This window comes from Scyliorhinus torazame, chromosome 3 (assembly GCF_047496885.1).
Source record: "Scyliorhinus torazame isolate Kashiwa2021f chromosome 3, sScyTor2.1, whole genome shotgun sequence".
Taxonomy (NCBI): Eukaryota; Metazoa; Chordata; class Chondrichthyes; order Carcharhiniformes; family Scyliorhinidae; genus Scyliorhinus; species Scyliorhinus torazame.
In genome coordinates this window covers 296,241,919-296,255,141 of record NC_092709.1, presented here as the reverse complement: position 1 = coordinate 296,255,141, position 13,223 = coordinate 296,241,919, and the positions used below count along the sequence as shown (strand labels likewise).

At 47.4% G+C, this 13,223-nt stretch overlaps 1 protein-coding gene across 2 annotated transcripts in view; it reads right to left on the bottom strand.

The window, feature by feature from the left end:
* myo5b (myosin VB) overlaps positions 1-13,223 on the bottom strand; it is a 389,254-nt gene that overhangs the window by 91,011 nt on the left and 285,020 nt on the right. For both annotated transcript variants that reach the window (XM_072497425.1, XM_072497424.1), the window contains exon 20: positions 2,023-2,179. In XM_072497425.1, coding sequence (XP_072353526.1) covers positions 2,023-2,179 — 157 coding nt within the window. The remainder of the gene's footprint in view (positions 1-2,022; positions 2,180-13,223) is intronic.

Genomic DNA, 13,223 nt, shown 5'->3' with positions numbered 1-13,223 from the left:
TGGGTTTGGTCCATGTGAAAGACGATGTAGTTTCTGCCTGGGCATACAGGGCATCCCATGTCGGATGCACCTTTTAGGCTGTGGACTGCGAGATGCCACACAGGTCCTCGCTCGCGCCCTGGAATGACCCAGAGGTGTAAAAGTTCAGGGCTACGGTGATCTTGACAGCCACCAGGAGGTGGCAAGTGCGTGGGGATATGGCACAGGTGCCGCACTGTCTCCTTGTTGAGGCGGAGCCTCCTGCGGCACACGCTGTCTGTCATCTGTTCGAATGACCAGCGACTCCTGTACACCCTGCCCCCCCCCCCATCCATGCACATCCTGCCGCAGCGGGTCCCCCCTCACCGGGCCCCAGACCCTGTACCCCGGACACCCGCTCGTAACATTACCTGGAGCTGGTGATGGACCCCTCCCCGTGGCACTCACCTATCCTCCGACTATGGGCATGTCCCCAGAGCTGTGTCCCATCCCTGGGTGTTTGGATGTTGGTTGCTGCGTGTGTGGTGTTGCCTCCTGCAGTGTTCAGGCACAGTGTCCAGGCATTGCGGCCTGATTGGGATGCTAGGCAATAAGTCCCACATGCAACATGGCCGACCCACCCACGGGGATCCATTGGGTTGCATGAATTGCTCACTTAACCACGATTGTCAATTCCCTATTCGCAATAGCCTTCAGCTGCAAAGCCAGAGGCGTCGGCAATCAGCGGGGGTTATGGATGATCATTGGGGCAGACGGCCAGGGACAAGAATTGTCCCCGGAACGGGTACACATGATCCAGGGGTTTGCATGGTGGTGCTGCAAGCGGTTGCGCCCCGGTTGACACCCCAGCGCCTCCCCCCCACCCTCCCATGGCAGCCCACCCCCAGCCAAGGGTCCCCACCCTTCCCTGAGCACAGGGGCAGCAAGCCCAGCGTCCCGGATTCTTTGCCTGTGAGTAAAGATAGCTACTCACCTCCTCGACTCCCCACAGAAGCCCTTCCACTAGGTTCACATTTTTCAAAAGGAGTACTAATCGGCGCCAGTGTGAGCACTTGCTGGGGAGTCCGCTGAATCATGGGAGGCCGTTGGATATGGGGTCGCTCCCGTTAATTGTATGGAAATAGGGCTTAAGTGGTGATTATTGGATTCTCGCCTCGCTACGGCGAGATCTTGATTTCTCCTACGGGAGTGGTCCAGTTGCATCACAAACTGTTTGATGCCTGGCGCGCTTCCCGCTATTCATGGGTCTCGTTTTACTTAAGCGAGAGCGCATCGAGGTTGGAGAATCGCGGCCTTAGTCTCCAAATGGTGTATCTTACCCAAGTTCATACTTTATTATTAAATTCAAAGAAGAGGCAGAATGAGCAGTGTTTTTCCCGGTTCGCAGCATTCCCGTTGGCTGCTGCTGGCCACAGTCAACATCTTCGCTTTTTCCACCACTTACCCAAGAGTCACTTTCGGTGCAACCAGTGGCCTGAAATTCATCTTCTGAAATGGTAAGCTACCTGTGGAGGCTGTAATGCCTCAGTTATTTATTTTTGGGCTGACTCTAGGCCTCCCTGGCAGGACAGACAGTTCCAGCATTGATTCTGTTTTTGATGGTAACCCCAGACAAATTTCTGCCCCACAGTGTGCCAAATGAGAAGCTTAAATAAAATAACCAGCTTGGGGGTACCTACATACACAATTCCCCAGGTAGTCTGGTGTTGTGATAATGTTGAAAAACCAATCACCTCCACCTTCAATGATGGAATATAATTTTTTTTATAATAACAATCTTTATTAGTGTCACAAGTAGGCTGACATTAACACTGCAATGAAGTTACTGTGAAAATCGCCACACTCCGGTGCCTGTTCGGTAATACAGAGGGAGAATTTAGAATGTCCAATTCACCTAACAGCATGTCTTTCAGGACTAGAACGAAATGTATTGGCCTGAAAACACATGGTTCTGTGGCTTCCCTGTTCCCCGCTTTTGAAAAGTTTGACAATTAAATCCTAGTTTTTCATGAGATTCTAGGCCCAGGAGTGTGAAACACTTACCTCATTGTACACCTGCCTGACAAACCTTCCACGAGCGTAAGCCTGAATCGTGATGGCTGCATTGCGAACCTGCAGGTACTCACGCCGCACAGCAAGCATCCTGTACTGCTTCTGGAAAATTACCGCGGCTCTTGTTTTCCATATGAAATCCACCAGCCTGAGGATGGGAAAAGAATGAACGAAGATGAACAGTGAGTGAAAACAACAAAGCACAAGGACAAGCCTGCCGATAAAACTGGATGCAAGCGACTAGCTTAGCAGCCCTGGTCACGGCGCCTCTGCCGCTTCCGCCGGCACGGTACTCCACCAGCCCGATAGTGGTGGCGGCTCTTCGGATCTGGGGCCAGTGGAGGAGGCATGTAGGGGAGGTAAGAGCATCGGTGTGGACCCCAATATGCGGCAACCACCGATTTGCCCCGGGGAACATGGACGGGGGGTATCGACTGTGGAGGAGGGCGGGGATTGTGAGGATGGGGGATCTGTTTTCCGAGCATGAGGGTGCTGAAGGAGAAGTTTGGGCTGGCGAGAGGGATCGACTTTAGATACTTACAGGTGTGGGATTTTGTACGCAGACTGGTGCCGTCCTTCTCATGTCTCCCGCCGAAGGGGAGGCAGGACAGGGTAGTTTCTAGGGGAGAGGTGGGAGAGGGTAGAGTCTCAGACGTCTACAAGGAACTAATGGGAGCTGAGGATATGCAGACGTGGACCTGAAGCTTAAGTGGGAACAGGAGCACGGGGGGGGGGGGGGGGCGCCAGGCTCAGCCTGATCCAGTTTAAGGTCATGAACCGGGCCCACATGACGGTGGCCCAGATGAGCAAATTCTTCGGGCTGGATGACAAGTGTGCTGGATGCGCCGGAGGCCCGGCTAACCATGTACACATGTTCTGGTCGTGCCCTAAACTCAGGGGGTACTGGCAGGGATTCGCAGATGTCATGTCCCGGGTATTGAAAACCGGGGTGGTAATGAGCCCTGAGGTGGCAATCTTTGAGGTTTCGGAGGACCCGGGAGTCCAGGAAGAGAGAGAGGCCGACGTTCTGGCCTTTGCTTCCCTGGTAGCCCGGTGACGGATACGGTTAGCATGGAGGGACTCAAAGCCCCCAAGGGCTGATGTATGACTATCGGACATGGCGAGCTTTCTTGGCCTAGAGAAAGTCAAGTTCGCCTTGAGAGGTTCGCTACTAGGGTTCGCCCGAAGGTGGCAGACATTTATTGACTTCTTCGCAGAGGAGTAAGCGTCAGCAGGGGTGGGGGAGGGGCTAGGGTAGAGTAGAGTAGGGGGATATTGAGGCAGGTCCTTGCGTGAACAGAGCCGTGGTTTGCACTATGTTTAATTTGTGTCTTGACTTCTTATTTTTTGTACTGTACAATGTCACTTTTTCTATATGCCTAAAATACCTCAATAAAATTGTTTGTTAAAAAAAAATGGATGCAAGTGATCCGATAGATCTGAAAATGTGTCTTTTAATATCTGCAATCAAGGGGACTCTGAAATCAAGTTAGGCTCAACGGTTTGGTGAGGAAAGAGAGGGAGACATTGACACTGGGAGATGGTGCAGAGGGAAGAGGAAGGAGATGGGGAAAGAAAGTCGAGCACTGGGTCAGAGGATTGGGACTCAAAGTGAGAGGAGGTGGTTGAATAATGGTGTCGGCAATGGTAATGTTTCTTGTGTAGAATAGGCTTCTACTGCTTACTGTTCAGAAACAAGGAAATAAAGGACAAAATGCCATCAAGATCCCGATACCTGGGACACTATACTCCTCAACATGGAAGAACACCTTCAGGAGACCAGGTGAGGGAGTTTTCTATTAATAAAGTGTATCAAATATGAAGATGGAAGAAACAAGTCTATATTATATAAATCATGTATTCTATTCATTCTGATGATCATCCTTAAGCTGGAACCCATTTCTCCCCTCATAAAACTATTAGGACAGAGGTGGTAAAATCAGGCCAGGCTCAGCTGTGATACTACTACAGTCAAACAGCTTGCAAAGAATTGCTATCTAGTTCCAAGGATAACAAACAATCATTTGGAGAAGTAACAAGGAACTGTTGGTATTTAGAGAACTGAACCTCGGCATGAGGCAGCCTCTCCAGGAGAGGAGCAAAATAGTTGCATCAAAATGCGATTCTATTTATTACGTTTCTGCAAAGTAACTTTTATGCTTATGGAGAGGGACACTGAAACATGTCAAGCCCAGTATAAACATCAGGTGCTCCCATATTCAAGGGATGTGGGCTTCACTGGCTAAGCCAGCATTCATTACCCACCTCTAATTGCCCTTGAGAAGATGGTGCTGAGCTACCTTCTGGGACTGTTGCAGTCCATGTGGTGTAGCTACATCCACAATGCTGTCAGGGAGGGAGCTCCAGGACCCAGTCACAGTTCCTTGTGTGTTGGTGGAACTGCACACATCCGGACAAGGGGAGAGTATTTCATCACACTGCTGCGCCTTGTGGATTGTGGACAGGCTTTGGGGAATCAGGAGATGCGTTACTCGCTGCAGAATTCCTCGCCTCTGACTGGCTCTTGTAACCACAGTTTTTATATAGCTGGTCAAGTTCAGCTTCTAGTAATGATAATCCCCCAGGATGTTGAAGTGGGGGATTCAGTGATGGAAATGCCATTGAATGTCATGGGGCGATGGTTAAATTCTCCCTTATTGGGGATGGTCATTGCCTGCCACCTGTGTGATGCGAATGTTACTTGCCACTTTTCACCCAGGCCTGGATATTGTCCAAGTCATAGAGTCGTAGAATCTTGCAGCACAGAAAAGGCCCTTCAGCCCATCATGTCTGCAGGTCAAAAACAACCACTTAACCATTCTAATCTAATTTCCCAGCACTTGGCCCATAGCCTTGCATGCTCTGGGATTGCAAGTGCACATCTAAATACTTCTTAAATATTATGAGGGTCTCTGGCTCCACCACTCTTTCAGGCAGCGAGTGCCAGACTCCCACCACCCTCTTTTTCTTCACATCCCTTCCAAACCTCCTGCCCTTACCTTTAATCTATGCCCTCTGGTCATTGACCGCTCCAGCCAAGGGGAGAAGTTTGTTCCTGTCTACTCTATCTATGCCCCTCATAATTTAATAGATCACAATCATGTCCCCCCTCAGTCTCCTCTGCTCCAAGGAAAATAACCCCAGTCTCTCCAATCTCTCTTCATAACTAGAAATCTCCAGCCCAGGGAACATCCTGGTAAATCTCCTCTGCACCCTTTCAAGTGCTATCACATCCCTCCTGTAATGTGGATTCCAGAAAAGAACACAATACTCTAGCTGTGGCCTAAACATTTCATAAAGTTCCAGCATAACCTCCCTGCTCTCAAACATTATACCTCGGCTAATAAAGGCAAGTATACCATAGGTTATAGTAGTATACCATACTATACAAAGTCTTGCTCCATTTGAATATGGACTGATTCAGTATCTGAGGAGTTGCGAATGGTCCTGAAAATTGTGCAATCATCACCGAATATCCTCACATCTGAGCTTATGATGGAAGGAAGGTTATTGATGAAGCAGCTGAAGATGGTTGGGCCTAGGCCACTACCCTGAGGAACTTCTGCAGTGATATCCCGGGACTGAGATGACTGACCTCCAATAAGCACAATCACCTTCCTTTGTGCTAGGTATGACTCGAACCAGGAGAGTTTTCCCCCGGATTCCCATTGACCCCAGTTTTCCGAGGGCTCCTTGATGCCACACTCAAGTCAAATGCTGCCTTGATGTCAAGGGCAGTCACTCCGACCTCACCTCTGGAGTTCAACTCTTTTGTCCATGTTTGAACCAGGGTTATAATGAGGTGAGGAGCTGATTGCCCTGCCAGAACTCAAACTGAGCTGCAGTGAGCAGATTATTGCTAAGCAAGTGCTGCTTGAAAGCACTGCTTTGAACCCTTTCCATCAATTTACTGATGATCAAGAGTATCACAGCCCGGTATGGCAACTGCTCGGCCCAAGACCGCAAGAAAATTCAGAGAGTCGTGAACACCACCCAGTCCATCACACAAATCTGCCTCCCATCCATTGACTCTATATACACGGGCAGGAGATACAAAAGTCTGAGAACACGCACAAACAGATTAAAAAACAGCTTCTGCCCCGCTGTTACCAGACTCCTAAGTGACCCTCTTATGACTGATGTGATTAATACTACACTCCTGTATGCTTCACCCGATGCTGGTCTCTATTGTCATGAGAATGTCGCTTTAAGAAATGGTTAGCTGCTCATGTTACTGCAGGGATGTCAGAGTGTGGGTGGAGCTGAGCTCTGGCTCTGCTTTTTAGTTTCACTTTGCGAAAAGCTTAGGTGTGTCTGTCTTTTTGGTTTCGTTTTTCAGTGTGTTGCAGCTGAAGTCAGACAAAGCAGCTGTACTGTGGAGCTCTCTGCCATGAAGGACTATCTCTTAATAATTTGGTGATGTTTTCAGTATTGAATGTAAACCCTGATGTGCTTCTGTTTAAAGGTTTGTTAAGTCTTCTGGGTGAAAAGGACAGCATACAGATTACTTAGTGTTGTATTCTTTGGGGGGTTGTATTTGAATTGATGGTTGCCAAGATGTTCACTGTTTGTTTTAGAAAGGTTAACTTGAGTTCATAGAATAAACATTGTTCTGCTTTAAAAAATACTTTTCCATTTCTGAAGTACCACACCTGTAGAGTGGGCCGTGTGCTCCCCATACTACAATCTAATAAAAGTCATGGGTCAGGTGAACTCCATGATACACTTTGGGGTTCTCTAAACCCTGGCCCATAACACTATGTATTTATATTGTATATCTTGTGTTGCCCTATTACGTATTTTCTTTTCATGTATTAAATGATCTATTTGAGCTGCACACAGAAAAATAATTTTTACTGTACCTCGTACAAGTGACGATAAACAAATCCAATCCAATCCAAATGATCCCCCATCACAGAATATTGAAACCTTGCCAACGTGTACAACAAGTTTGGCCAGGCGTGAGGCAGTTGAGGGGATCCCAAGTGGGGGGGCAAAATTATGTAAACCCCCCAAGGGTAGAGGCACATGCCTGGGCACTGTGTACTTGTGGTGGGGGGTTGCGTCAATGTGTGGTGGGGGGGAGAAAGTGACGTGGAGGAAGACAACTCCCGAGACCACAATGATATGGGCTGGTGGGGTGTTAGGCTGCAACGCTGGTCAAGGTGCCCTTTTTCTCTTTGGAGCCGGTTCCCAGCACTATGAGGCCCTACCCGGCCAGAGTGGCGGTGTGAACCACGGCCACTCATTTTTGGGGGGCAAAGCACCTCAAGAGTCCTCGCAAAAACTGGTCTGTGCAACTGGAGAGTTACACATCAGTTTTCTGTGAGCCTAACACTTTGCCAAAATCTCATAAGATTACAACCAAAGAGTCTACCGAGAGATATTGACAGGTTAAACGAGTGGGCAAAAACTTGGCAGATGGAATATAATTAAGAAAATGTGAAATGCACTTTGGCAGGTAGGAAGAATAAAGAAGCTGGATATTATTTAAATGGAGAAAGTCTGCAGAAAACTACAGCTCTGAGGGATTTGCAGAAATTTGTGCATGAAATCACAAAAGGCTAACATGCAAGTTTAGCAGGTAATAGGGAAGGCAAATGGAATGTTGCCATTCATTTCAAAGGAAATGGAGTATAAAAATAGGGACATCTTGCTGAAACTATACAAAGTGCTGGTTGGACCACACCTGTAATACTGTGAACAGTTTTAGAATATATAGAACATAGAACTGTACAGCACAGTACAGGCCCCAAGGCCCACGATGTTGTGCCGAACTAATCTGAAACTAAGATCAAATCAACCTACTCTCAATCACTCTAGTGCACTCCATATGCCTATCCAATAACCGCTTGAAAGTTCCTAAAGTGTCCGACTCCACTACCATAGCTGGGAGTGCGTTCCACGCCCCAACCACTCTCGGAGTACAGAACCTACCTCTGACATCCCTCCTATATCTTCCACCATGAACCTTATAGTTATGCCCCCTTGTAACAGTTACATCCACCTGAGGAAAATGTCGCTGAACGTCCACTCTATCTATCCCCCTCATTATTTTCTACACCTCATTAAGTCACCTCTCATCCTCCTTCGCTCCAATGAGAAAAGTCCTAGCTCCCTCAACCTTTCCTCATAAGACCTACCCTCCAATCCAGGCAGCATCCTGGTAAATCTCCTTTGCACCCTTTCCAATGCTTCCACATCCTTCCTATAATGAGGTGACCAGAACTGCACACAATACTCCAAATGTGGTCTAACCAAGGTCTTGTACAGTTGCAGCATAACCTGACAGCTCTTAATCTCAATCCCCCCGTCAATAAATGCTAACACACTATAGGTTTTCTTCACGGCTCTATCCACTTGGGTGGCAACTTTCAGAGATCGATGGACATGAACTCCGAGACCTCTCTGCCCCGCCACATTCTTCAGAACCCTGCCATTAACCCTGTAATCCACATTCAAATTTGTCCTACCAAAATGAATCACCTCACATTTATCAGGGTTAAACTCCATCTGCCACTTTTCAGCCCAGCTCTGCATCCTTTCAATGTCTCTTTGCAGCCTACAACAGCCCTCCACATTATCCACTACTCCACCAATCTTGGTGTCATCAGCAAATTTACTAACCCAACCTTCAACTCCATCATCCAAGTCATTGATAAAAACCACAAATAGCAGAGGACCCAGCACTGATCCCTGTGGTACACCGATGGAGACTGGGCTCCAGGATAAAAATTTACCATCTACCACCACCCTCTATCTTCTATGTGATAGCCAGTTACTGATCCAATCGGCCAAATTTCCCTCTATGCCATGCCTCCTTACTTTCTGCATGAGCCGACCATGGGGCACCTTATCAAACGCCTTACTAAAATCCATGTATACGACATCAACTGCTCTACCTTCATCTGTGTACTTAGTTACCTCCTCAAAGAATACAATCAAACTTGTGAGGCAAGACTTACCCCTCACAAATCCGTGCTGACTATCCTGGATTAAGCTGTATCTTTCCAAATGATCATAAATCCGATCTCTCAAGACCCTTTACAATAACTTATCTATGACCGAAGTGAGACTAACCGGCCTATAATTCCCAGGGTTATACCTATTCCCTTTCTTGAACAAGGGGACAACATTCGCCTCTCTCCAGTCTTCTGGCACTATTCCTGTAGACAGTGAGAACCCAAAGATCAAAGCCAAAGGCTCTGCAATCTCATTCCTCGCCTCCCAAAGAATCTTAAGATATATCCCATCAGGCCCAGGGGACTTATCTATCCTCAGGCTTCTCAAAATTTCTAACGCATTTTCCTTCCGAATATCTACCTCCTCCAGCCTACCAGCCTGTATCGCATTATCCTCCTCAACAACATGGCCCCTCTCCTCTGTGAACACTGAAGAAAAGTATTCATTTAGGGCCTCTCCTATATCTTCAGACTCCATGCACACGTTCCCACTACTGCCCTTGACCGCCCTAACTTCACCTTAGTCATTCTTTTATTCCTCACAAAAGTGTAAAAAGCCTTGGGGTTTTTCTTGATTCTACCTGCCAAGGACTTCTCATGCCCCCTCCTAGCTCTGCTAAGTCCTTTCTTGAGTTCCTTCCTAGCTATTTTGTATCCCTCAAGTGCCCTAACTGAACCTTGTTTTCTCATCCTTACATAAGCCCCCTTGTTCCTCTTGACAAGACGTTCAACCTCTTTTGTAAACCACGGTTCCCTCACTCGACCATTTCCTCCCTGCCTGACAGGGACATACATATCAAGGGCACGCAGTATTTTCTCCTTGAACAAACTCCACATCTCAATTGTGCCTATCCCTGACAGTTCCTGTTTCCATCTTATGCTCCCCAATTCTTGCCTAATCGCATCATAATTGCCCTTTCCCCAGTTATAAACCTTGCCCTGCAGTATGTTCCTATCCCTCTCCATTGCTACAGTGAAAGTCACCGAATTGTGGTCACTATCTCCAAAGTGCGCTCCCACAACCAAATCTAACACTTGGCCCGGTTCGTTACCCAGTACCAAATCCAATGTGGCCCCGCCTCTTGTCGGTCTACCCACATATTGTGTGAGGAAACCCTCCTGCACACACTGGATAAAAACAGCCCATCCAAACTATTCGAATTATAGTGGTTCCAATCAATATTTGGAAAGTTAAAGTCAACCATGACAACTACCGTGACTACTGCACCTATCCAAAACCTGCATTGCAATCTTTTCCTCCACATCGCTGTTACTGTTTGGGGTCTATAGAAAACTCCTAACAAAGTGACCGCTCCTTTCCTATTTCTAACTTCAGCCCACACTACCTCAGTAGACAGATCCTCCTCAAACCACCTTTCTGCAGCTATTATATTATCCTTGATTAACAATGCTACTTCTCCACCTCTTTTACCACCTTCCCTAATCTTACTGAAACATCTAAACCCCAGAACCTCCAACAACCATTCATGCCCCTGTTCTATCCACATCTCCGTAATGGCCACAACATCGTAGTCCCAGGTACCAATCCATGCTTCAAGTTCACCAACTTTATTCCTGATGCTCCTCGCATTGAAGTAGACACACTTCAAACAATCTATAGATATGTCAGCAATAAACGAATGATTAGGGTAAGAGTAGGGCCAGTCAAGGACAGTAGTGGGAAGTTGTGTTTGGAGTCCGAGGAGGTAGGAGAGGTGCTAAATGAATATTTTTCGTCAGTATTCACACAGGAAAAAGACAATGTTGTCGAGGAGAATACGGAGATTCAGGCTACTAGACTAGAAGGGCTTGAGGTTCATAAAGGAGGAGGTGTTAGCAATTCTGGAAAGTGGGAAAATAGATAAATCCCCTGGGCCGAATGGGATTTATTCTAGGATTCTCTGGGAAGCTAGGGAGGAGATTGCTGAGCCTTTGGCTTTGATCTTTAAGTCATCTTTGTCTACAGGAATAATGTCAGAAGACTGGAGGATAGCAAATGTTGTCCCCTTGTTCAAGAAGGGGAGTAGAGACAACCCCGGTAACTATAGACCAGTGAGCCTTACTTCTGTTGTGGGCAACATCTTGGAAAGGTTTATAAGAGATAGGATGTATAATCATCTGGAAAGGAATAATTTGATTAGAGATAGTCAACACGGTTTTGTGAAGGGTAGGTCATGCCTCACAAACCTTATTGAGTTCTTTGAGAAGGTGACCAAACAGGTGGATGAGGGTAAAGCAGTTGATGTGGTGTACATGGATTTCAGTAAAGCATTTGATAAGGTTCCCCACGGTAGGCTACTGCAGAAAATACGGAGGCATGGAATTCAGGGTGATTTAGCAGTTTGGATCAGAAATTGGCTAGCTGGAAGAAGACAAAGGGTGGTGGTTGATGGGAAATGTTCAGACTGAAGTCCAGTTACTAGTGGTTTACCACAAGGATCTGTTTTGGGGCCACTGCTGTTTGTCATTTTTATAAATGACCTGGAGGAGGGCGTAGAAGGATGGGTGAGTAAATTTGCAGATGACACTAAAGTCGGTGGAGTTGTGGACAGTGCGGACGGATGTTACAAGTTACAGAGGGACATAGATAAGCTGCAGCGCTGGGCTGAGAGGTGGCAAATGGAGTTTAATGCAGAAAAGTGTGAGGTGATTCATTTTGGAAGGAATAACAGGAAGACAGAGTACTGGGCTAATGGTAAGATTCTTGGCAGTGTGGATGAGCAGAGAGATCTCGGTGTCCATGTACATAGATTCCTGAAAGTTGCCACCCAGGTTGAGAGTATTGTTAAGAAGGCGTACGGTGTGTTAGCTTTTATTGGTAGAGGGATTTAGTTTCGGAGCCATGAGATCATGTTGCAGCTGTACAAAACTCTGGTGCGGCCGCATTTGGAGTATTGCGTGCAATTCTCTGGTGCAATTCACCGCATTATAGGAAGGATGTGGAAGTATTGGAAAGGGTGCAGAGGAGATTTACCAGAATGTTGCCTGGTATGGAGGGAAGATCTTATGAGGAAAGGCTGAGGGACTTGAGGCTATTTTCGTTAGAGAGAAGAAGGTTAAGAGGTGACTTAACTGAGGCATACAAGATGATCAGAGGATTGGATAGGGTGGACAGTGAGAGCCTTTTTCCTCGATGGTGATGTCTAGCATGAGGGGACATAGCTTTAAATTGAGGGGAGATAGATATAAGACAGATGTCAGAGGTAGGTTATTCACTCAGAGAGTAGTAAGGGTGTGGAATGCCCTGCCTGCAACAGTAGTGGACTCGCCAGCACTAAGGGTATTCAAATGGTCATTGGATAGACATATGGACGATAAGGGAATAGTGTAGATGGGCTTTAGAGTGGTTTCACAGGTCGGCGCAACATCGAGGGCCGAAGGCCCTGTACTGCGCTGTAATGTTCTATGTTCTATGTTCATGCCTGCGGGTCCACTCTTGTGATTTTGGTACCTTCCGCAGTACTGCACTACCCTCAACTTCTTGAACTCCAGCATAGCTATCTCCTGGACTACAAATCAGTTTCCCATCCCCCTGCCAAATTAGTTTAACCCCCCCCCCGAAGAGCTGTAGCAAATTTTCTTCCCAGGATATTGGTGCCCCCCCTGGTTCAGGTGTAACCCGTCCTGTTTGTACAGGTCCGACCTTACCCTGAGTGTGCTCCAATTATCCAAGTAACCGAAACCCTCCCTCCTACACCATCCCTGTAGCCACGTGTTAAACTGCACTCTCTCCCTGTTCCTCACCTCGCTAGCACGTGGCACTGGCAGCAAACCAGAGATGACAACATTGTCTGTCCTGGCTCTCAGCTTCCACCCTAGCTCCCTGAATTACTGTTTTACATCCCCGTCCCTTTTCCTACCTATGTCGTTGGTACCGATGTGTACCACGACTTGTGGCTGCTCCTCACTCCCCCTTAAGGATTCTGAAAACACGATCAGAGACGTCACGGGCTTTGGCACCCGGGAGGCAACACACCAACCGTGAGCCTCTATCGTTGCCACAGAACCGTCTATCTGTACTTCTAACTATAGAGTCTCCTATAACTAATGCTCTCCTGCTCTTCCCCCCTTCCCATCTGAGCCACAGGGACAGACTCAGTGCCAAAGACCTGGTCACCGTGGCTTACCTCTGGTAGGTCCCCCCCCATCCCCCAAACAGTATAGCTGTTATTGAGGGGAACAACTGCAGGGGATCCCTGCACTGACTGCTTCTTCCACCTCCTTTTAAAC